At 42.2% G+C, this 24,267-nt stretch overlaps 4 protein-coding genes across 5 annotated transcripts; 2 read left to right on the top strand and 2 right to left on the bottom strand.

Moving 5' to 3' along the window:
- Nucleotides 1-15: 15 nt before the first annotated feature.
- On the bottom strand, nucleotides 16-2,968 carry LOC122130929 (leucine zipper transcription factor-like protein 1). 2 transcript variants are annotated; one of them, XM_042705787.1, is made up of 4 exons: nucleotides 2,745-2,968; nucleotides 2,237-2,361; nucleotides 1,930-2,124; nucleotides 16-133 (listed from the first exon to the last, which is right to left on the bottom strand). In XM_042705787.1, the coding sequence occupies exons 1-4, from the start codon at nucleotides 2,745-2,747 to the stop codon at nucleotides 31-33; spliced, it is 426 nt and encodes a 141-aa protein (XP_042561721.1). In that variant the 5' UTR covers nucleotides 2,748-2,968; the 3' UTR covers nucleotides 16-30. The 2 variants fall into 2 exon arrangements, with proteins under 2 accessions (XP_042561721.1, XP_042561722.1); XM_042705788.1 differs by lacking the exon at nucleotides 2,745-2,968 and adding an exon at nucleotides 2,530-2,677.
- Nucleotides 2,969-4,223: 1,255 nt separating this feature from the next.
- Nucleotides 4,224-7,802, top strand: bfsp2 (beaded filament structural protein 2, phakinin). The gene is made up of 6 exons (XM_042705784.1): nucleotides 4,224-4,976; nucleotides 5,273-5,355; nucleotides 5,527-5,683; nucleotides 5,937-6,098; nucleotides 6,338-6,466; nucleotides 6,745-7,802. The coding sequence occupies exons 1-6, from the start codon at nucleotides 4,548-4,550 to the stop codon at nucleotides 7,012-7,014; spliced, it is 1,230 nt and encodes a 409-aa protein (XP_042561718.1). The 5' UTR covers nucleotides 4,224-4,547; the 3' UTR covers nucleotides 7,015-7,802.
- Nucleotides 7,803-10,959: 3,157 nt separating this feature from the next.
- Nucleotides 10,960-17,111, bottom strand: klhl18 (kelch-like family member 18). Its single transcript, XM_042705783.1, has 10 exons — nucleotides 16,687-17,111; nucleotides 15,399-15,529; nucleotides 15,121-15,261; nucleotides 14,794-14,992; nucleotides 14,030-14,190; nucleotides 13,619-13,755; nucleotides 13,042-13,264; nucleotides 12,696-12,800; nucleotides 12,449-12,560; nucleotides 10,960-12,025 (listed from the first exon to the last, which is right to left on the bottom strand). Exons 1-10 carry the CDS (start codon nucleotides 16,819-16,821, stop codon nucleotides 11,639-11,641), a joined length of 1,731 nt encoding a protein of 576 aa, XP_042561717.1. The 5' UTR covers nucleotides 16,822-17,111; the 3' UTR covers nucleotides 10,960-11,638.
- A 3,131-nt stretch (nucleotides 17,112-20,242) lies between these two features.
- Nucleotides 20,243-21,412, top strand: LOC122130928 (mannose-specific lectin-like). Its single transcript, XM_042705786.1, has 3 exons — nucleotides 20,243-20,371; nucleotides 20,820-20,913; nucleotides 21,008-21,412. Exons 2-3 carry the CDS (start codon nucleotides 20,824-20,826, stop codon nucleotides 21,272-21,274), a joined length of 357 nt encoding a protein of 118 aa, XP_042561720.1. The 5' UTR covers nucleotides 20,243-20,371; nucleotides 20,820-20,823; the 3' UTR covers nucleotides 21,275-21,412.
- The last annotated feature ends 2,855 nt before the right edge of the window (nucleotides 21,413-24,267 follow it).

Here is a 24,267-nt window from a genome sequence, read left to right on the forward strand (position 1 = left end):
TCACAGATTGCATTGAATTTAAGATTTTATTTAAGAAGATGTTACTTCTACTGTACATGGAAAGACGTTCACCTTCTTGTTCGTTGTTGTAACCTCTGTCTTCTCAAACTCGGCCACTTGCTCCAAGAGCTCTCTGAGGAAGTGGCATTAGTTTGTTTTCAGATAAATGCAATCAGTCAGTTATTTCACCTACAATTCAGCAGATATCTAGTCATATACAAAATATGTACATTCCTAGTCATGTTAAACCAATTTATACAAATACTCGGAATAATGAACTACTGTGACTAGTCTCTGGTAAATTTATGGTTGGGCTGAAAAAGAAGTTGCCACAGGCTAGCGATAGCGTCCCAGCCTGCACCACCCTCCCAGGCACTTTACTAATATATCTTGTTTCTTGTCAAAGCCAGTATTTTTTTTTTTAAACTGTGATGTAACTAGTTGATGGTGAAGCAGGTGCAAAGTATGGTATGCCACATCATCAGGTTTCATGTTCCACAATGTCAAATAGCATTGTCCACCCTCTAAAAACAAAACAAAATCCACTAAGAGAGTGAACAATTTTGAGGGGATGAATGGTCGTTAGCTTTGTTAATATAGGGCAGAAGTGCAATATAAGGATGAAGGTAAGCACTCACTACAAGATCATGGGGTCAACATCTATCAATCCAATGCAATTTGTAAGGCATAGTCAGGAGAGTTACACCAAAGAAAAACAGGATGCTGTGACCCTTTTTCACAACTGATACATATCTATTGCAATGTGATAACCGACAGATTCGTTTTTTTGTAACATTTCTCATTCGAGTAAGCAAATCAACAACATGTTCCCATGAAAACACACTGCAAAGTTCTCTCTTAGCAGCAGTAAGGGATGTGGTTTTCACAGCCACTTCACTGGCATAAACAGCCAGTATCAGATTGGCGGTTGTGGCATGACATGACCTTTCATCAGCTTTGGGAACTAGAAGTTCAACCACTGTTCTCATATCACATGACATAGGCCTTACAGGGAAACTTCAGAGTTAGAATGCTATAACCAGCAACCACAAAACAGCTATACTATGTAATCCTATTGGGCAAGCATCTGCATCAGAGTTGAAGAAGTGACAAGCTCATAATGTTATTATAAATGTCTAATATGGAAAGCATCCCTACAGAGACAGACCTACAGTATGTCTGTTTATCTCAATAACTGTAAAGAAACTGTAGAAAATATCTGCACCAATCATCATTAACTGTCCTTAGTAAGAGTTTGGACCCAAAAAGATCTAATAGGGCCCAAAAGTTTTACTTAAACTGCTTTGAAAATGCTACTAATCTCTCAAGACAAACTGTGATCGTCTGTGGTCTGTGATATGTCCTTCTCAGTTCTAGCTTCCAATTTGGTCTGCTTACTTTAACAACTGAATGCTTCTTGAATGTTGTTCAGACCAGGATGAGGTTTGGAGTCTGTGCCTAATCTCAAACCACCCAATGACAATATGGAAAGGACCCCTATAGAGATAGATCTCCGTCCGATTACCTCAATAACTGTAAAGACACTGTAGAAAGCGACTGTTTCTACAGTCAATGTTTTACCTTTCTCTTCTTCCGATCTCTGACACCAATGTGGTGCTGGAGCAGGCACCCAAAGGAGTGCACCGTCTTTTGCTAATCAACTACAGCCACTAATCCTTTCCATGTTGTAAGACACTTATAATAACATTTACGAGCCTGTCAATGGTGAAAACAAGCTATTTACTTTGACATGATTGCTTTCCCCATAGGATTCCATTGTATAGCTGTTTTGGTTGGTTTTTAACTAAAAATTGCCCCCAAAAAGATCTAAAAATAGGGCCCAAGTTGAAAAATCCCTATGTTTTCCTTTAACACTAACCCTAACATAATAACGGTTCTTTCTCTTTCTCTGCCTACTCCCAGGCTCACCTGTTCTCCAGTTCCGACACATCTGTCTGCAGCTTCAGGTAGTACTTCTCGGCCTGCGAGAACAACTGCCTCAGGAGCAGCACATTGGTGTGAGATGTATTGATGAGCTCCATCTCCACCTCCCCACGCACCACCGCCTGCAGGCCCTCCAGCATGTCTGACACCTCATCCGCAGTGAACGTCTCCTCCACCAGCCTGGAGAAAGGAGAGAAACAATGCAGGACATGGGTGGGCGAGTGTTGGTTATTTACACCTCATTTGACATAGATTACACTACAATTGGGAAAATGTGGCAAAGATGTGTCACCTGCTTTCTTTGAGGTCTTCGAAGCAGGAATCAATTGTCTTCAACCTCAGAACCCTCTTGGACCTTGCAAAACGCATGTAATTGATCACTTCATTCTGATGATGGTCATTGAACCCAAGCTCCGCCTGTGCATGAATACAAAGGCAATGAAACAGGCCCAACGTTACAGTTAAAGCACAGCTAATAGCTGGTACACTACGACTAACTTCTACCTAACGTTAGTTGACTACTTATACGACTACATTACGCTAACGATGATTATGTAACATTCATTTGACTTAGCTAGCCCCTACCTAAGTTGAGTATACCACACTGTGCATCAACAGGGCAGCCATATTTTGGACTAACATAATTAAGTATGCCAAGCTAGCATGGAACTAGCTTTTGAACAGCACTGGTTGTTTGGCTACGCTGATTATACTTAGCTGCAGATCTGCCGGCCAAAGACCAAGCTTGTTAGCTAGCAATGCTATCAAAACACAATTGCTAGCTAGCTAAGATGACTTACCATGTCAGATTAACTTCAGAGAACAAATAGAATCACAAGAGGGGCTGTTCAGAAACAGACAATCAGAAGCGAGTTATATATACACAGACGGTTGGGATAACTCAGTCACGGATTTTTAAAAAGGGGATTCACAACAGACACTTTGAAGCATTCGTAAATCAGCTTGCTCCATTAGCCATCCAACTAAGCTAGCCAAAGTAGGGAAGCCACCTGCAAACACCAGTTGCTATGCAACTGATGGTGACGTAGGCGAAAAGCTAAAGCCTCTCTTGTCGAATGTCTCCCTCAGCTGGATACTAAAGGGTAGGTGTAAGATTGGGACAGCACGGGTTTGCAGTCATACATTATGGTAGAACAATGAACAACAAACAAATCTAGATTATTTAAAATGACTGTTTTTTCCAATAACAAATAAATAATACAAATATTCTTGCAGTTATTTATCACTAATTAAATTAATTGTACTCTTGAGAAGCCTTTCTGCAATCAACTTATAGCAACACTATGCAACCAAATTGCGATTTTTCTTTTTAGGTCTGTTTTTATAGGCAACAATTTTTGGCATCTTCATCGTTTTGATTGCCAAATATATCACCAAAAGTCACAAGTAAGTAAGCCTTTGTCAGTGCCAACTGGGCTATCCTTGGCTTTTTGCATGCCTTTTAGGTAGTTAGCTTGCTAATTTTAAACCAAAACTACTTACCTTTGCTTTAATTCAGACTTAAAACTTGTTGGTTCACGGAAATTAAGCAGTAACCTTATGTAAATTATTCTAGGAGTTCTGGAATAATCTGTTCATGTCTGATCAAGGGTGTTCATAAAGCCTTTTCAGAAGTCATCACTTCACCATGTCTTTTGTTAACCCTCCATTCAAATAGACCTCTCCTGATCTCTCATGGACACAGACACACAGTTCTCTGGTACTGTCTGACATAGGTGGAGCTGTCAACATGCACAATTTGAATACTATACATATATGTGAAAATTGGGTGAATACACACTATACATATATAGATATATAGTGGCAATGTTGCCAACATGTATATGTATTGGTGATCATTGAAGGACTGGTTGTTGACTGTGCAGTTTTAGTTGTGAGAAAAGTGTAAATAAAATGTTATTTGTATCTTTACAAGCTGTCAGCTGATGTTCATGTGCCTGGGACTGCCAATGCACAGATGACACTGAAGGTCCTATGTTTCAACGCCGTTTCTCCTTGACCATGGCCCAGAACATGGCTTGAAATACAGCTTATGTCACCAACTGAAATTGTCAGGAAAACAGCAAGTGTTTACACAGCACCCCTGTGTAGTGTGACCAAACTCACAAGCACTCTCTAGCATTCACATCCACATAGCTATAGAGGTTCCTCTTGCTTTGACGTGATGATATGACACTTTTCACACACACACACACACACTTTGTGCCCTGTCATTTGGCTGCCATGTGTGTGCATGCCCGGGGGGGTGGGGGGGCGGGGGGGCGGGGGGGATAGTAGGCCCTGGGTTTCTGTCAGGCGTCATAGAGCTTTCCTGAGAAGGCCACAGTGCTGAGGCAGCCGAATACAGCCCAGCCTCAATGCACAAAGGGCAGGGCCAGGTCTCTGTTACAATGCCACCACAAACAACAGGCCGCGAACAAAGGGCTCTGCTTTCCAGAAGCCCGGCGCACCATAAAGAGGCATGTGCTGGGAGGCGAGGCCGTTTCGCTGAGGGCTAGGCAGAGAGGTTTTGTTGAAGCAATGTCCATGGGTGAGTAGCTTACCACCATCACTACTATCATCTCCATCACCACCACAAAGCAATGCCTCTTCCAAGACGACGATCCTCCTTCCTCGGCCAGGCTGCCACCGAGCGCCCAGGTGTGGTGGGCCGGGTGACCGTGGGGAGCACCAGCGCACCTCGGGGTGTGTTCGTGGGCATGGCCCCCACGGGTGGCACCAGCAGCTTGGGAGCCCGCGTGTCCCGCCGGGCTTTGGGCATCAGCAGCGTCTTCCTCCAGGGCCTGAGGAGTTCCAGCGTGCCCGTGGTGCCCCAGCCTGGAGAGAGAGGCCACCAGCCCAACTTTGACACTCTCAACGGGTGCCTGCTGGAGTACCGCGACAAGGTCCGCGCACTGGAGCAGCTAAACCAGCAGCTGGAGGAACAGATCAGGAACAGCCTGGACCGCAAGGCGTCCAGCGCTGGGACCTGGGCCACCCTGAGGGGGGACTGGGAGGACGTCTCTACGCAGGTGGGGCTCCAAGAGGACCACTGGGCTCAGTGTGGGATTGGATACTAGCATAGTGATGAGAAATAGTGTAGAGTATACCATATATTGCAGAGAACAAACACTATTAATACTCAAATTAGGTGCAATTCATAACTGGTATATAACTGTAATGATATCAGTACAATAACCTCATATTTGAAGCACTTAAATTAAGGACCTATAGGGGTTCCAGATAGCAAATAATTTCATTCTGAGCTGTGGTGGGAGTCAGACAATCAGATTGAGATGAGCACACTAACACTCCAGGGTCTCCTCAGGTCAGCGAGGCCATCCTGGACAACGCCCGGCTCATGCTGCAGAATGAGAACGTGCAGGCCAACGCCGAGGACTTCAAAGACAGGTGTGTCTCTGTGTGGTAGAGCGCCAGCTTTTGCAGTATGAGGAAAGAAATATGTTTTGGTCATTATATGTGCATTACTGGTAGTCAAACCCACTAACTTGGTCTTTCACCTGAGCATTACTTCACATATTAGAGGGAGGCTCTCCTCATTTTTTTCTCTGTTTGGCCCAGATATGAAAATGAGCAGCCCTTCCGTAAGGCAGTGGAAGAAGAAATTGGCTCTCTATATAAGGTCATAGACGACGCTAATCTGACAAGGATGGACCTGGAAAACCAGATTGACTGTATGAAGGCTGATCTTAGAGATCTTGCCAGGAACCACGAAGAGGTGGGTGACAGTTTCTCTGGGAGTTGTTTTCAGTATATTACAAAAGATTCATCTACAATTTTTTTCAGGTAGTGTATGTTATGCTGACTGTATTTCCCACAAACTAATCAAATTAGAAAATGAGATGTAAATATGTCAAATGTGTCTCCATGTCTGTCAATAAGTTGATTACTGACTTTGAACAAACTATCATAAATCAGCACATAGCAACAAATCTGTGGATGACAGCTCCCCTCTTATGTGCTCTTGGCAGGATGTGAAAGTGTTGTATAACCAGATGGCTGGCCGTGAAGTGGACGAGCCTGACGCTCCCATAGAAACCAGTCTGGACCATATCCTTGGCTACATCCGCTCCCACTGGGAGAGAGTCATTGAGAAGAACCGGGCTGAAACCGACTCTTACCTGGAATGCAAGGTTCACACTGTGCTGAAAGAATCCCAGCTCTAGCCCATTTTGGCATTTTAATGATCTTCTTTTCAAATCATTCGTCTTTACTTACTCTTTTTTGTTGTCTATTTGCTCTGTGTGACTGCATGTGCACACCTTTGTGTGTGTGTGTGTGTGTGTGTGTGTGTGTGTGTGTGTGTGTGTGTGTGTGTGTGTGTGTGTGTGTGTGTGTGTGTGTATCCATGCACATGTGTTAATGCAAGCAGCAGGCCGACAGCGTGAACAGCAAGCTGAGCAGAGAGGAGGAAGAGATGGGGAGTCTGAAGTCTGAATGCAATGATGCTGGTTGTAAGATCCAGAGCCTGCAGGCTGAGACTGAGTCCATGAGAGCACTGGTATGAACGCTTCTCTATCTTTTTCCCGTCTGGCTGGGGTATGGCCCTCATCTGGCCCAGATCAGAACCACAGCCAGGGCCAGGCCAGACCAGACCCATCCAAAGCAGAATGAGCTGACATCTCAGTGTTCACTTATGTTTGCCTTACCTGCAGAGTAATTGCGGGGCAAGGGTATCTGGTTGCTGGCCAGATGATGACTGACCAGGCGGAATATATATATGTAAACTGAAAGTTCATAGACCGAGGTCTATAATTGGGTTGCTATTTGCCCCTACAGAAACGAGGCCTGGAGAATTCCCTGAATGATGCCAAGCACTGGCATGACATTGAGCTGCAGAACCTGGGCTCTGTCATCGGGAAGCTGGAGTCCGAGCTCGGTGACGTGAGGGCCGACATTGAGCAGCAGCGCCGTGACTATGAGACGCTGCTTAGCAACAAGATGAAACTTGAACTTGAAATTGGGACCTATCATGGAATCCTGGATGGGGAAGAGAGTCGATTCCATCCAGGAATGTTAGTACCTGAGAATGAGCTCTTTAATCTCTAACCTCCAATCTACCCTCTACACCTCCAACTAGCCTCGAGTGCTGTGACCCCAGTCCTTGATACTGAAATGCAAATCTTACATCTAAAACCTGGAATTTCATTAAACAACCTGATGCTCAGCCCATCTTTGAACTTTAACATCAGGATTTATCTACAGTGGAAATAAAAACAGGTTTTCATGAGTAAAATAAATGTCTTTGTCCTTCTACTCCAAAGGTATTCTGGAAGCTCCGCTGAGCCTGAGCGTGGGTTGGCCCCCCCAGCTTCATCACCACACCCCCCCAGCAACCCCAAGCCTGACGGTAATTTCCCAGTCCATGTTATATCCCATTGTTGCCCTGTGTCAAATCAGTGTATGTTATACTATAGCCTGCGATACATGTTAAAATACATTTTTTATCATTTTGTTTGTCTGAATGTCTGACTGAATAGACGATTTTCTCTCTAGGGAGAGATGTTGCCAGTAGCACCCCAGCAAAAGACCCAAATAACTGAGAATGAGTTCCCCAAATGTGTCTGTTTCCACACCTACATCTGTGCAAGGAGTACAAACCCGCTCTCATCTTGCCAGCGAGGGCTCGAATCTCCAAGCCACCAGTTTCACAGGAGCATTTGAAGGGTGAATAAAAATTCAAAATGAAATTCTGAAAATCGATTTTTCTTTTATTGCAATCACATTTTCATAAACAGACTCGCATTACAAAACTATTTCAGCATCGAGGCAGACATCTAATGTCTTTTGCTTAGACAGACCTGGGCACAGTACGTTATCAAACCTGGGATTAAAAAAATCTGAAGAGCAATTTCATACTTATGCAGCAACTTTACAATGGCAGGAGCTAAAGGGTCAATTTCTCCTTCACGCAGCAATCCACCACAGACGAGAGTCCCTGAGCTTTGTCCTGTCATTATGATGTATTAGGGGGGCTGTGACGTGTGGGAGGTTAGCTCTGTAATAGCATAATTCTATATGGTAGAGGTTAATGACATGGTGGGGCTGTAATCACCTGGCTGTAAAATAACCACTCGCGTCATCTCTCTTCACTTAAAACATGGCGTAGCTGAATCAGGACTGTCTGGTGAGGTCATAGCTGTAAAACCTAAAAACATGCCAGCACTTGTTTCATTGCATGGGTGAGAGAATGGGGAATATACTTCAAAATGGCCAGGTTTAGTCCTTCAGTACATCGAGATATTAACAAAGAATCATAAAAATCAACAAAAGACATTAACCATAGCTCACTTAAACACTTCAGTTAGCTAACAACACCATGAAGCAGTGATGAGGGTTCCCCGTCACAGACGCGTTCTTGTCGGATCTCCGATGACAGAGAAACAGCCTGCACAAAAAGGAGCAGGCTTTTTGGAGATGGAAGATGTTGCTCTTCTCTTACGAGCAATGAAGCTCATAAAGGGAGTTTTCCCATCCTGTGGAACAAAAGAATACAAGAGTTATAGGATATTTATAGTGGCTTGGACACTATAATTAGTGCTGTATACCTTTTCTTACAAAGCAGACCATTGTCCACCAAAAATCACTCTGATTACGTGAGCATCCAAATAAAGTAAGGAATTACAGATATACAAATACTATTTAATAGAGGTATACAAAACTGCCAGCTCCATTTTATCAGTACCTTTTACTGTCAGACAGTAACTTATCAACCAATAAATAAACTGCAAGACATTTTCTGACCTTTGATGTTGCACCCATAGTACTTCTCTCCTCAAGTCTTGATACAATCCCAGAAGCAGCCATCTGAATAAATAATAATAATAATAATAATAAATAGTATTCTTTTTCAATAAAAGTAACATGAATACACTATGTGTTGCCATACTCCTTGTGTGAACGGTAACCCTAGCCTTGTATAGCATGCAGTCTTTGGCAATTTTATACAAAACTCTTACAAAAAGAGTGCATAATCATATATTATTGAACCGACACTGAGTTGTTTTAAAAACTAAATTCAAGTAGTTCACACATTAACACTGCATGTAGCTGTGGTGTAATACTCATTGCATCTATATACATATATCAGACAGTATTCAGCAGTGGCACTTCCAAAAAGTTAACGTAAAAATCTTCAAAAGCATATGCTACAATGATAGTTTTGCTTCCAGCACTGTCATTTCAACACCGCAAAGTTTACTCAAAACTCACCTGAGACAAGATGGGTTGGTCATTTGCAGTCCCACGTACTCGCACACACTGTGATAGCATGACGGCCAAAGCCATCAGCAGAGACAGTAGCAAGGTCCCTTTCATGGTGTCAGTAGTTCAGCCAGCTGTACAGAATGTGAACGTTTGCCCTGAAGTGGCTCTGAGAAATACCCATACAGGCCACCAGACACATCATTATGTTGAAGGGTGGGATCCAAATTAGGATGTTCTCTGATGCAGCACTTGAGAAGGAGGGCTGAATCTACAAAACAGTTCCCAGTCCGTTACAATAGCTTGACTTCAGAGAAAATTATAGGCAAAACAGGACTTCTTTTCTTGTTTATTCTTTTTTTTAACAAGGCATTTTCTTTTTTGACATGATGCACAGTTCATCTGAGTGTAGAGGAACTGAGAACAGAATGCAACATTTTTATTTTCCTTCAACACACCATGATTTAAGACCAGACGTCAAGGAAAGATGCCTTAATTATGTCAGTACAACCTGGCTGAGGACTTTCGGTTTTGTTTAAGCAGACAAACTTCCCCGAAAACGATCTCCCATCTCAGAACAGAGGTAGCTTAAAACAACATGACAGACGGACGGAAGAAAGAAAGAGAATCACCGCTCCACTCATCAAAACAATACTCAAGATTAGAAAAAGCAGTAATTATGAGCAATAATAAAATTGAAGATTTTTTTTTTTTAGTTATTTTTTAAAATTAAACTAATATGTGCAACAGCATAAAAAAAGAAAAGTACAACAAATAATAAATAAACTCTGTGGTCCAGTACCAAAAACCAGGGGTAGTAAAAATACTGCACCAGGACTGGAAGTTAATACAAAAACATCATCTTACAACATTATCAGCAGAAAAAAATGCAGATGGCAAAAAGAAATCATCTATATTCAAAATTCACAGTACATTATCAGTACAAGATTTCTTTTTGTTGTTCCTCTTAACAAAATGTATGGAAAGAAAATGTATGATCTATGAAGCAGATTAGTGTACATCCATTCAATCCCTCCCATATCTCTCTCTAATTTAGCTGGCATGGAGCTTTGGGCCACAATTTTAACAAGTTCAGTATCACTATATTTATACACACTCACTCACACCTTGCTCAGTAATGCTTTAAGAATAGCCCATTGTGCTTGCTGCACACATCTCTTCTTTTTGGTATCAAGTGAAGCAGTTTACCCTCATACCAACATACAGACATGTTGAGAGACCCTATGAGGTAAATCATTTGTGACATGCAAAACTGTCTGAGTAGAAATATTGGGTTTTGGAGGGGAGATGTTACGAATCTAGCATACATTTTTGCGCTACCACTGAAAGGAGAAAGATGATCCTTGATTAAAATTTTATATAATTTCGGTGAACTCCGTTGTTTATCCAAAAATCATCCCACAGTTTGAATATGGCACCTTAAGTGGATGTGACAACTGTTTCACTTTCACCATTTGGTTAATCAACTTTTGCAGACAGGCACACAGTATAGACATGATATGACGATAAAAGAAGTTATTGTACATATCCATGATTCTGGTTATTGTACACCTTTGAAACATGATACAGATCTCCCAACAATAAATAATAGATTTGCATGAAAGCAACCCTCAGTGGTTTTACCTCTCCCTATTATAAACAATTAATCTTCCAGTTAAGAACCTATACTCCCAATCACACAGATACAGGATATGCACAAACAACAAACAAAGAAACACACACACACGCACGTACGCATGCACACACACACACACACACACACACACACACACACACACACACACACACACACACACACACACACACACACACACACACACACACACACACACACACACACACACTGTGTTCACTGAAATGGAGTACACAGGGGTCCATTTCTGGTTAAGAGCACAGTGGCTAGGTTGGACTCTGCTAAGCAGCTTTGAATCTTCACTGTTTATCATCATTATGGAATGCCCAGCATTTCTCACTTGTAAACCTATAAATCTCAGGTTCCAAATGAACATGCCCTATATATTGTAAAACACTGTGACCCTATCAAACCTCCAGACCAAATACATTCTCTGACTCTCCTCACATCTCTCCCAAAATCTTTCTCTCCCTCTCACCGTTTAGTTTCATCAAGCAGGCATTTTCGTCTCTCTCGAAAGTTAAAATTCCCACTGACAGCTCTCCACGTCCTGGAGAAAAACACGTACACGTGTACGTTCTGTAAAAGATCCCACTCTGTCTTTGCCATCTGGGTTCCCTCAGTCTCTGAGTTTGCTAGGCTTATGGTCAACTGTAAAGCCTAGAGAGTGTAGTACCGAAGATGCAGAAACATGAATCATGAATGCATTTTTGGAAGTAATCACCCAATACAAAAACATAATCCAAATAAAAATGAACAATAAAACAAACAAAAAAACCCCATAAGACTTAGAGGTGAGTATTGACATTAATGGGTTTAAGCAGGCTTCAGAGGTATACAGCCGACCCCCACCCCACCCTCGTGGCACACCATGGGCGTCATGAACGTCCAGCGGTTAGTCTCGGGGTCGTACATCTCCACCGAGTTCAGGTTGGACTGCCCGTCGTAGCCGCCCACTGCGTAGAGGTGGCCGCAATTGGCTACCAGGGAGACGCGGCTGCGACGCGTGTTCATGGGCACCAGGTGGCTCCACTGGTCCGCCACCGAGCTGTACACCTCCGCGCCCATCAAGAAGCCCGAGCCGTCGTAGCCGCCCACCACGTGCAGCTGGCTGCCCAGGGCCGCCGCGCCGTGCCGACAGCGCTTGTTCATCATGGACGCCACAGGGTGCCACAGCGCTGTGTGCTGGTTGTAGTACTCCACCTGGTGGAGGAGAGGAGCATGCACATGGTGAGCACCAATAACACTGACTCAAGGCACCAGCACTTTGTTTCTGGCAGTAGTGGAAAGGATGTAAGTGACTGTGAGCGCAGGCTTTTGTCCACAGATTCTGTCCAAACACTAGTATTAATTTCAAATACTGTCGAAGCATTGGATTATTCACCTTCCAATATGGTTTAGACCATGACAGGCATGACCTTTACCCTGCCGACACTGTGTTATTGTACACGGTACATTGTACAATCTACCCAGACATTAACAAAACATTTGGAGGCTAAATTAAGTCTGTTCATCTATGGCTGCTTAAATTTCACAGACAACTTAACCCATCTCACTTCAACTTTACTCTTTACTCAAATGTGTTAACCCTGCTAAACCCGACTGCGAGGTGGAACCCACACTGACCGTGTTGAAGATCTGCAGACCATCATGGCCCCCTGACACAAATATCCTCCCATCAAACACAGTCACTCCAGCAGCGCTGCGACTCGCATTCATCTCAGTGACCACCATCCACCTGTGTGAAGGAAAACAGAACACTATGAATAAGAACTTATAGCTATAACCCATAACATTTTGATTGATTAAAATATGATGGGTTTGAGCGAGCAGGATATGTATTATAACAAAATAAAAATAAATAAGTACCCACCGGTCAGTCTCGGGTGAATAGCATTCTACAGAATTTAAAGAGGATTTGCCATCATAGCCTCCACAAACATATATGTGTCCATCTACCACAACTGTTCCCATTGCACTGTAGACAAAAAAGAGACAGACAGACAATTTGTGAGCAAATGCAGATATGGGTAACTATAGTAGTAAAGAGAATATTTACAAAACAAACAACCAAACACACTAGCCACTTTTGAGTCTGAATTCAATTGTAATCTCACACCAATCTGTAGTTAAGGTTTGTGAAGTATCCTGAATTTGCCTACAATCAATCAATCAATCAATCAATCAATCAATCAATCAATCAATCAATCAATTCTCACCTTCGTTGACTATTCATACTGGATACTTTGCTCCACGTGTCAGTTTCTGGATTGTACACTTCTACTGTGCTGAGTCGTGACTGGCCGTCATATCCACCAATGGCATAGAGAAGCCCATTTACTACAGCCACTCCCACTCGACTTCGGGCTGTGGCCATTGGCTGGCAGCGCCCCCAGCAGTTTCCGATGGGGTCAAACATCTCGACCACGTTTAATGAGTCTCCTAAATGTGGCAAAACATGTGTGAGTAAAACAGCCTAAGCTGCCGGGACTTACAGTTATGAGAGAAAGCTCTGAAAAGCCAGTTATGAGTAAAAGCTATGAAAAGCCAGCTATGGGAGAAAGCTATGAAAAGCCAGTTATGGGAGAAAGCTATGAAAAGCCAGTTATGGGAGAAAGCTATGAAAAGCCAGTTATGGGAGAAAGCTATGAAAAGCCAGTTATGGGAGAAAGCTGTGAAAAGCCAGTTATGGGAGAAAGCTATGAAAAGCCAGTTATGAGTAAAAGCTATGACAAGCCAGCTATGGGAGAAAGTTATGAAAAGCCAGTTATGACATAGCTATAAGAGGAGGAGCACCAGCACTGTTGAGGCCCCCCACTGCATATATAAGGCCGGCGATAGAAGTGCAGCATCGCTGTCGGGTCTTAAAGGCAGGGAGGTGAGGGCGACGCTCCGGCATGAGGTGATAATCTTTTGCTTCATCTACTAGGTCTCTGTCAGAAACACACAAAAAAATCAATGAATAGAACCCTCAATTAATAGAACACACAAAGGACTCATACAGTCAGTTGTATTCAAGGAGCAGTTAAAAATGTTAAACACACAAGACAGCTTCAATCAGACTTGAGCAAACTCTTGAGCGAAGCAGCGACCACCAGCTCAAACGCACAACAAATCCACAGATACTCACATACATTCATACAGACACACACACACACACACACACACACACACACAAAGTACACACTGCTCTATAAACAGCTGTACCTGCACTTGTGGCAGCAGCGCACCAGTTCATCTTGTTGCACTCGGTCGGCCAGGAACTGGGGCCGGCACAGGGGCAGCCTCGTCCTGGTCAGCAGCTCAGGGACGTAAGCCTCCCGCTCCTCCCTGTCATGCCGCACCCACGCCAGCACTGCCTCAAACACCTGAAACACAGGGGAGGCGGCACAATTGCAACCGTGAGGGTGAGGCCTGCTCATGAACTTGCAGGCTTTAAAGCCACATGGCCCCTTTATCCCGGAAATTACACCGGCTGCCTAGGGCTTCACTATGAGCAGACCGCAAGCCTGAAAAAGCTGAGGCAAAATATTGCAGCTGGCGAGAGGGCTTTGAGAGTTCATACACTGCTTTAGGGCAAGTGAAGACCTGATTGAGTTCCATTCTCTGGCCCGAGATGCACTTCCTGTGACCAGACTGATTATTTTTTTTAAATATAGGGGGGGGGGGAATCACTCTTTGTGCTTTCCCCAAAGCCCTACATTACCCATGGTGCTCAGGAATGTAAGAGTTTACTCAACACATAAAGTCCTGTTCTTTTGGGGCAGCATGCTTTAAAGTTGTTTTTTTTTTCATTATTTATTAACACGGGTTGTAGACATACAAATGTACAATATATGAGATGCAAAACATGCAGGCCTGCTAGCCATTCTACTGAATACAAGGAAAATGACTTGCAAGCATGCAGCGTTGGGAGCCTCTATAGTGGTATGAGCCCATAAAGGGGTAGAGGGACTGACAGTGGCACTGACCTGCTCCTCTGCTTTGACATTGAGCTCGTCACAGCCCACCAGCTCCAGCACCTCTTCTAGACGCAGCCCCAGGAACTCTTCGGACATGGACACCTCCACGAAGTGCTGGTGCACAAAGCTGTTGGCGGCATCGTAAAGCGTGGTGCACATCATGGTCTCTGCGAACTGACGCACACCCAAACAGTTTTTTGGGTGCAATCTGTGAAGGTAAAAGCCACTATTGACGTCACGGTCCCAAAACTTCGGTGAGATCACATTTTTTAGTAATGAACTTCACAGTGTGTTTACTACCTTAGAAAACAAAATGCTGTAGGTATGAATGCATACCTCTCCTGAAGGAATGAGCAGCAGGCATCCTTGACGTTCTGCAGCTGTAGGAAACTGGCACCTATTAACAGGGCCTGAACGTTCTGCTGGTCTATTGCCACGTGGCCGTTGTATGCAAAATTAATCAGAGCTTCAAGAGCACTGTGAAGGGAAACACAGAGGAGATAAGAGATGCCTTGGAGAGAACTGTACTGACACACAGTTCAATGGTACACCGACATCAACAAAGCAGATCCAAAATATACTTATGTAAGGAATGTTTGGATTAAGAGGCCTACCTAGGATCCATCCCCTGCATGACAATCTCGTCCTGTTTACATTCCACCATGTCATTGGTGAACATGGCATGGAAGTATGGAATGGAAGCAGCCAGGACAATCCTGTGAGCACTGAATTTGTGTTCACCAACCTACAAATAATATTATATTTTAGCAGATGCTTTTATCAAAAGTGACTTTTAAAACACTGGATACAAATATTAACTAAAAAAATAAGAGCATAGGTCAGTTTACAGCACTATATTGATCAGTGCATTGTAAAATATTCATTGTAATTCAGTGTTACCACAGGTAGTGTACCTTCTGGCTCTAGAAACAAAAAAAATGTCATGACAACAATGTAGGGCAGTCGAACAAAATGGGCAAGGGGGGTGTGTGAGAGAGAAGAACTGAGAGAGTATTGTGCAAACGCAGCAACAGGAAAGGTACAGCAACAGTAGGCCACAGTAGACAGCTCTGTGTTTAATCTGCAGATAATCATAATGCTGCTTAATACAGAGCAGTGACCACACCGGCACGGCAAGGGCAGAAGGCCAACGTCACACAGTGGTTTATCGGAATGAGAGGCTGTGTTTCTTATAGGCCACTTGACCACGGTCAGCACACTACTGCCTCCCATTCAATGTGTTTCTTTATCTAACAGTAACACTACCTACATCCATTCGGACAAAACGGAAATGGCTCAAAATAACAGTTACTACAGATATTTCAATATATGAGATGTAACAAGTTTTGCCATCAGACTGTAGCAGCCTGATTTTTATTAGTGTAACTGCAATTCTCTGCTAGTGTTCTCAGCTAGTTAAAACAACGTTAGATATGAGAGTTTGTTATAAAGACCACTTCATGTAAAACGACTGTGTCGGCACCTGTTTTACACTTTTCATGATTCTTCCGCATATGGAAGTTCATAACTACAGGCAGACACATTATAAATACTTTGCTACGGGTGACAGCAAGGCTGATCTAACGTTATGTTCATTTAGCCACGACTATATTTCATGGCAGAAAATCAAACCTTGCTATCAACAAACATTAAAACCATCGTGAAATTTGTATCTGGTCAGACATACTGTTACAATGACTCATTTCGGTGTAAAGTCAGCTAACGTTCACTATTTGTGATGTACATACAACGGGCAAAGCTAACTTTGCCTGCTATTTCAACACCTCAACCTCTCCCAAGCAACCACTCATGGCTAGTGGTAGCAAGAGCTCAGCTAGCTATCTACAGCAGCTAGCCAGCTGCCATTTGGCTGCCCAGTATGCATTGGTGGAATTTCTTTACCTTTAGGGTCACATCACAGAGTTTCCCTTGCCGTCGAATCTCTTCCATGACTGCATATCCGCGACCCGGTAAATCGTGGACTGAAAAATGTACTAAATCATCCAGTTCTTCGAATGTCATGTCACCCATCGTCATTGAGGAAAAGGAAAGACCGAAATATTGAAACGCCAAAAGATAGGGTAACGTGATCTTCACGGGTCACCGTAGTCACTCTTCCTTCTCACTTCTGCGTCCAGGTTGAAGTTTCTGCAGCCAGTTTACACCAATGTTATACAGGTGTTCATCAGTGAGACATACAAAGATTTAACCTTGGCCGTTACTGTATCTATGGCGTAGAGCTCAGCTCATCGTTAAATCCACTTATCTCTGTCATTCTGTCTGTCGACTCATCATCATTGTTTATTCAGGGAGAATTGACTGAGCACAGGGCTCTTTTGCAGCAATGCCCTGATTGAGGCCACATAGTACAGAAGAACAATACATAAACAAACCACAACAAAACGAAACAGACAAAATACATAAAAAAAAGAACACACCAAACAACTCAGAAATTAAGCATAAAAAATAAATAAATAAAATAACATAAAGTAAAAAAATTAAATCAGAGAATCATTCAAAACAACAGCATTGAGGCACATCCTTATTATCTAAAAGGCTCTTAAATTGGTTGACAGACAAATACTTGGTTAATTTCAACTCCACTTGAATAGTGTTCCATTTATGGGAAGCAAAGAACTTAAAAGCTATTTTACCTATATTAGTTTTTGTGAGGGGGATTTCAAGGGAGATGAGGCTCTGTGACCGTGTATTATGACAGATGGATTTTAATTTTAAAAGTGACATGAGATAATTAGGCAGTTTTCCCACTAAGGCTTTATAAACAAATAAAAGACAGTGTTTTTCCCTCCTGTCTGCTAGAGGGGACCAACCAACATTCTTGTATAAGTTACAGTGGTGGGTCCTGAAAGCGTCTCCTGTAACAAAGCGAATAGCACTATGGTAAACAGAGTCCAGGAGTTTTAAGGTAGAGGGTGCAGCATACATGTAAACAATGTCACCATAGTCAAGAACTGACAAAATTGTTGATTGCACTATTTCCATTCGGTTTTCAAAAGTAAAACAAGATCTTATTCTATAAAGAGCACCCAGTTTAATTTTAACCTTCTTAGCTAGGTCAAGAACATGTGATTTAAATGACAGCCTATCATCTAGCCAGATACCTAGGTATTTATAGCAAGGAACTTGCTCAATATTAGTCCCAGAACGGGTGCATATCCTATGGGTGGAGGGGACATTATTTGTATGACTCTGTATGACATGACTGGCGAGGCAAAGCCTAGTAGTCTTTAGTAGTTAGGATTAACGATTACATTGTGTTCCGAGGATTAACTTTCATAATGAATGGATATGCTCATAGGTATAGAGAGATATAAACACGCCTGTCAGTTTTTACCAGATGTAGTTTTGTATGCCGGGTCGAAAACCTCACAACTTTAACAGGGCGTCCTAGATATATCGACCAACACATTTTTTATTTATTTTTTCAAGACAGGGACAGTGCACAATAGCACATTAATCTTGTACAACAAGAGAATATGCATTATGCCAGGTTCTAGCAGATTGCTATTTTCCGCCTGTAGTCTCTGGGCAGGTTGATGGAATAGTACATAAAAACATAATAATAACAAGTACAATTACAGAACAAAGAACATGGAAGCAAGATTCAACATGACATGGGATCTGTCAGATGTTGGCCCCTAAGATTTAAAGCTAGGCTGCTCCCCAACACACACACACACACACACACACACACACACACACACACACACACACACACACACACACACACACACACACACACACACACACACACACACACACACACACACACACACACACACACACACACACACACACACACACACACACACACAAACACAATTCATAAATGTGTACACTCCTGTCCTGACAGTAGCCAACACTTGGCAAGATGTGAGAAGGTGTGGGGACTTCTACATGAAATAATGTCTGTTGGCAGAGTATTCCATTGAGTCATGGCAATACAGAAAAATGACTTCCCAAATACAGTTTTGCATTGGGGTACACTACACTTACCCCTTGTTACAGATCTTGTTGTTCGTGTTGACTTCTCAGACCAAAGAGTAACATATTTTTTTTCAAGGGGGGAGCTGCAGCATTATGAGTAATTTTAAAAAGTAAGCAGACATTTGAGTGCTTGATCAGATTCTCAAAGTTTAAAATTTCATATTTGTTTAGTATCTGACAGTGATTGTAGCAACGTGGCTTTTTATCATGGATTTTGAGGGCACTTTTGTATTAGGATTCAAGTGAGTTTAGAACTGTAGGTAGGTAGGCTTTCAATGCAGTGTCAGTTTTCATAGTTAAGTAACGTAATGCTGTAGATCTCCTGTCAGTTTCATCAAAGTAATTGATGGAGGAAAAACACCATCATAAGGCTTTCAATTAAATCTTTTGAAATTAGGACTATGGTTACAACTTAAAATACTGAAAGAAATCAAACACTATGAAATGCAGGCTCTTAGTTTGTTCAGTAGGCCCACTTACAAATAAGTTAGATATCTTGTAGCAGTCTACATTTTCTTGTTTCAGAAAATCCTTGGTTACTCATTTAAAATATTGATGACACAAAAAAAGACACTAAACACCAAAGGGGGAAATCCATATTGAGAAAAATATGATTTGATCTCTACCTTGTTGGGGAAGATCAGGATACAACTTTCAATTGGAATACTCTACATTTGTGCCTGTACCACAAACCTTAATAACCCAACACTGATTGTAGTTTTAAATCATGTGCATAATCTGTTATTTTATATTTTTACGAGCTATTGCTAATTGCTATTTTTAAAGCGCTGCATTCCAGCATTATTTGATTACATACCTTTATTTAATTTTGAATGGTGGCCCTTAAATTGTTTGTGCTAGTTGTCTCTAAAAGAGATCTTTTGTGCAAATGTTGTTTCTCTTTTTTTTGTTAATACATGTCTTGTCATTCACCAGTTAAGCTTGGAAATACTTGACCAGCTGGGCATTGATGAAAAGCAGCAACTTTTCACCACATCTGCTCAGTCAATTACACAGAATGACTTCTTAAGGCACAATGCTGGCAGAAAAGTTCAAAGAGGCATTATAAAGCTATGACTGCTAAACATATGGTTGTTTTGAAGCCATATTAGAGTATGCGGAATGCTTTACATGATAATGTAAATCAATTTCAAATGCTGAATGAAGGCCTTTTCCATCTGGGCTTAAGCCCCCATCCAAGAGATGCCGAGTTGTGTGATTAGTTGCAATCATGTGGCTCCCTCCGCATTTAGACACTCCTTTTACCCAATCACAGGGCCCTCTATTTTCATGATGTCTGGAATTTTCCTTGTAAACCATCCTTTCAGCTCCACATGATGACTGGGTTTATATCTAGTTATTTCACAAACATGCAGTGTGCACAGATAGAAGAACGTTATCTTTAAGTTTCTGTTCTCAACAGAACACAATGCTTCCTCTGTCACTGATCCACACCCCTCTGCCCTCCCAACCTGACCTCCTCCTCTCAGTCTGTATAAAATAGGAGGTCTCCACACCAGCATCACTTCACCCAAAGCTGCTGCCTCGTCAGTCTGATCCACTGAAGCACATCCAGCTTGTGAGTATGCATGAGAAGAATGTGCTGTTATTTCAACTTCAAACATTTTGCGGCGAGATGGTAGTCAGGTTCTCTCTATGAGGGAGAATTCTCCAGAGCAGTGTAACGCTAATATAATAAACATTATTTTTAATACACTTTTGGGATGAAATAAGGATGTCTGAGAACTCTTCCATAAGATATTAGAAATTCTGTAAAATTCAGAAGACAATGTCTATTGGTTCCAGATGTTAGTTGTATAACTCATTGTCATTCCTGCATCTGTCAGTTGAGGAGCTGCAAGCATGTCATATATATATAATTGCATCCGGCCCTTTAACATTTTCTAATGATTTTTTTCTCACATCATAGACTCATTGTGTTTAACAGCAATTCCATTGTAATACAGGAGAACAGTTCTAACCTTTCTAGGACTGTTTGCTTTTGTGTTGTTCTATTTCTACGGCAGAGCCATGAGCAGAAACTACATGTCCAAATATGATGAGCTCCGCAAGGGAGACTACCTCTGGTCAAACAACAAGGACTACAAGGCAGTCTTTCAGGTACTTTCCCCAACTCTCACCCTTCAAATACACTGTATCCTGTGTATAGGGATTGCTCATTTGAAAACATTTTCTCCTTCTCTTTGTCATGCAGGAGGATGGTAACTTTGTGATCCATGGCTGGAGGCCAATGTGGTCGTCTGACACGACTGGCCAGCGTGATGCCCACCGCCTCTGCATGCAGGATGATTGCAACTTTGTCATGTACAAGCGTGACGACAAAGCCATCTGGCACACTAACACCCACAGGACGGATGGCTTCAAGATGTGCCGCATGTACCTGCGCGACGACGGCAACCTGGTGATCGAGAAGGACGGAGAGGAGGTGTGGAACTCCTCCCAGTCCAAGGGGATGAAGTGAGGCTGAGAGGCTTCAGCTGAGCGTCTTCCTCTCTCTCTGGCTCTCAGCCACTCTGCCACTCGCTGGTGTTGTGGTTGGGTTTGAATGGGGTTGGTTGGTTGACAAACTTAAGCTGAATAAAGAGCAAAATAAAATGCATTTCGTCTAAGTTTGCCTTCTTCTTTGCTTCTTGACACCAAAAGTATGGTCATATCAAACATTCCACTATAAGGAATGACTCACATCCGAGGTCATCTTACTATTATTTTTGCAACGTAATGCATCAGCAAGGCAGAAAATAAGGACTACTAGTTCTTCTTATCAGCCCTTGCTTACACACACACACACAGAAGATACACTTTTGAGCAAATACAGAGTTATAAATGTCCGCGAACAGAGACAGAAACGTCATGTTTCAGCTCACAAAAGCGTAAATGTTTCACATTTACTTATCAGTCACATTTACTTATAATCCATTTCTTCATAATCCATATCTCCCATATGATCTTAAAGAAATTAATGCAAAGTTGAATCAAAGGTATTCAAACAATAATGTTCTAACTGTACATACAATCAGTAAATCAACCCTGTGTGGTCAAAAGAAATCCTTTCAGAGGGCTGGTTAGAGTCTAACTATAAGGCTCATAATAAGCCTGCATCTCATAGTCTCAACCTGTAATGTCTTCACTGACATCTTACTTTGACTGTACCTTAGGGTCTGTCTGTTCTATTTTACATTTAACTATTTAGATCAAAGAGAACATTTGTGATTTGATTTGCATTATTAAAGTTACAACAACCATCTGGATTCTTGTGACTTCCAACATTTCTAAAATAATTTACCTGATCCTATATTTACTTCTCGACCATTTGATCCACCACCTTGAATGAGTTCATGCAATATAGCCGTGACACAGGGGCACATCAGGTCAGATTGTGTGGAAGTGTGATGTGCTAAACATCCTTGGCACTTTTCACAAAGAAGTATAATATATTTCAGATTGTCCTGACTTTATGTCATTGGAACATTACATTTCAGAGGGTTTGCCTGATTGAATTTAAGACGTACGGTCTTGTGCTGAAATGGACACTGGAGGGATTGTAAATGAGGCAGTAGGCATCTTTGACCTTGCTGAGCCTTTGCACAGATATGCATAATTGTATGAAGTTACTGAAATTCACTTTCATCACACTGCTGTGTGTGGTGTTAGTGTAAGGCTTGTATGTCAAGCAACTAGCAGCATAGTGGATCTTGTGTGTTCCTATTTAGATGACTGTATGTGACATAATTACTGTGGATTAGATTGGATTTCCATCAAGATCCTTTGCCTTGCCCTTAGTAGGCACACTGAAGTCTTATAAATGGCCTTTTGGAGAATGCTACTTTCTGTAGTTGAACAACTCAAATAATTATCAAGTCATGAACAAGAAATAATGTCTAATAGTTTTACACACTCACTTTACCTGGCCAGTTGAGAGGACATTTTAAAATCCCATGATGTAAACATGCGAACCCCTTCCATAAATCTCTAATTTATGATGGTTTCCATGAAGATAAAAGTGTAACAAAATGTTTTAACTAATCACAAGATCAGATAGGCATTCCTTCAATATTGTATTTTATAAGGTACAAATTAAACTCAAATCAGGACCAATCTTGTTAGTACATGAAAGAGTTTTTTGCTTTTAAATTGTAAATTCCTGCCAGAGTAAATTAAGCACATTTCAGAAACAAATTAGCAGATCAACTCGTGCATCACATAGTCTATTCAGGCGTGAAAGAGCCCCTCAGTCCCTCTCCTCCTCCTCCTGCAGCCTCCTCCTCTGCCCTGGGCCTATAAATTGGGGCTTCTCTGGCCCAGCATCACTTCACCTGGAGCCGCAGCCACAGCCACAGCAGACGATCCACTGAAGCACATCCAGCCTGTGAGTACTGTGCTCTTTTTCTGTATTGCTTTCCCTCTGTCTCTCTTTCTGTCTTTCATTGGCAACGTTATGCAGGCAGAGATTGGGTGCCTTTAGCCAGATATCCGGGTAAGGCTGCACCTCTCTGGACTTCCTGGCTTGTAAGTCCTGGGTATTTTTGACTGCCCTGGGGGCTATCCATTTCACTGTGCACAATCTGAATACTAAATTGATGGGTAACATCCAGTATCTGTTCAATGTGTCTCAAGCTTAATTTCCAGAGATGCCATAGTAGTTTAATTTTGACCTTATTTCTTTTAGCTTTTATGGACAGCAAAGAAATTTTTAATGTTTTCTATTGTAAAACCCACCTAGTCTAGAAAATGCTGGTCTCTCTTCCTTGTCAGCATTCCCTTTAATGATATGGGGGCTCAATACTTCAGTGTACCTGAACCTTCATTTCTCAATAGAGGATATGACACTAAATATGAGTCTTGAGATCATCTAGACTGAGCTCAACATATTCCGAAAATGTTTTACTTTTGTGATTTTATATGTTCTCAAGGCTCTTTTCCATTAAGACAGGACTAGACGATATGTAGTATGCAAAACATAAACATATAGGCCTAAATCACAGTTGCCTTGAATTTACTCTACAGAACCATGAGCAGGAACTACATGTCCAAGTTTGATGAGCTCCGCAAGGGAGACCACCTCTGGTCCAACAACCATGAATGGAAGGCCGTTTTCCAGGTAGCCTTTTTCATGCTAATGTGAAGAATTCAGTTAAGTAAAAGAGTATGATAAAAGAATAACAGCACTCCACACGAGTGGAGTTTTGAGAAGAAGAAGTCTACATTTTGCGTCTGTGGAGATTTACACTGCGTGTTTATAACCATCTGATTTTGGACTGCAGGATGACGGCAACTTTGTGATCTATGGCTGGAGACAGATGTGGTCATCTGACACATCTGGCCAGAGGGAGGCCCACCGCCTCTGCATGCAGGACGACTGCAACTTTGTCATGTACAAGCGCGACAACAAGATGATGTGGCAGACCAAGACCCAGGCATCCGGCGGCTTCAAGATGTGCCGCATGCACCTCCGCA

This window comes from Clupea harengus, unplaced genomic scaffold, assembly GCF_900700415.2.
Source record: "Clupea harengus unplaced genomic scaffold, Ch_v2.0.2, whole genome shotgun sequence".
Taxonomy (NCBI): domain Eukaryota; kingdom Metazoa; phylum Chordata; class Actinopteri; order Clupeiformes; family Clupeidae; genus Clupea; species Clupea harengus.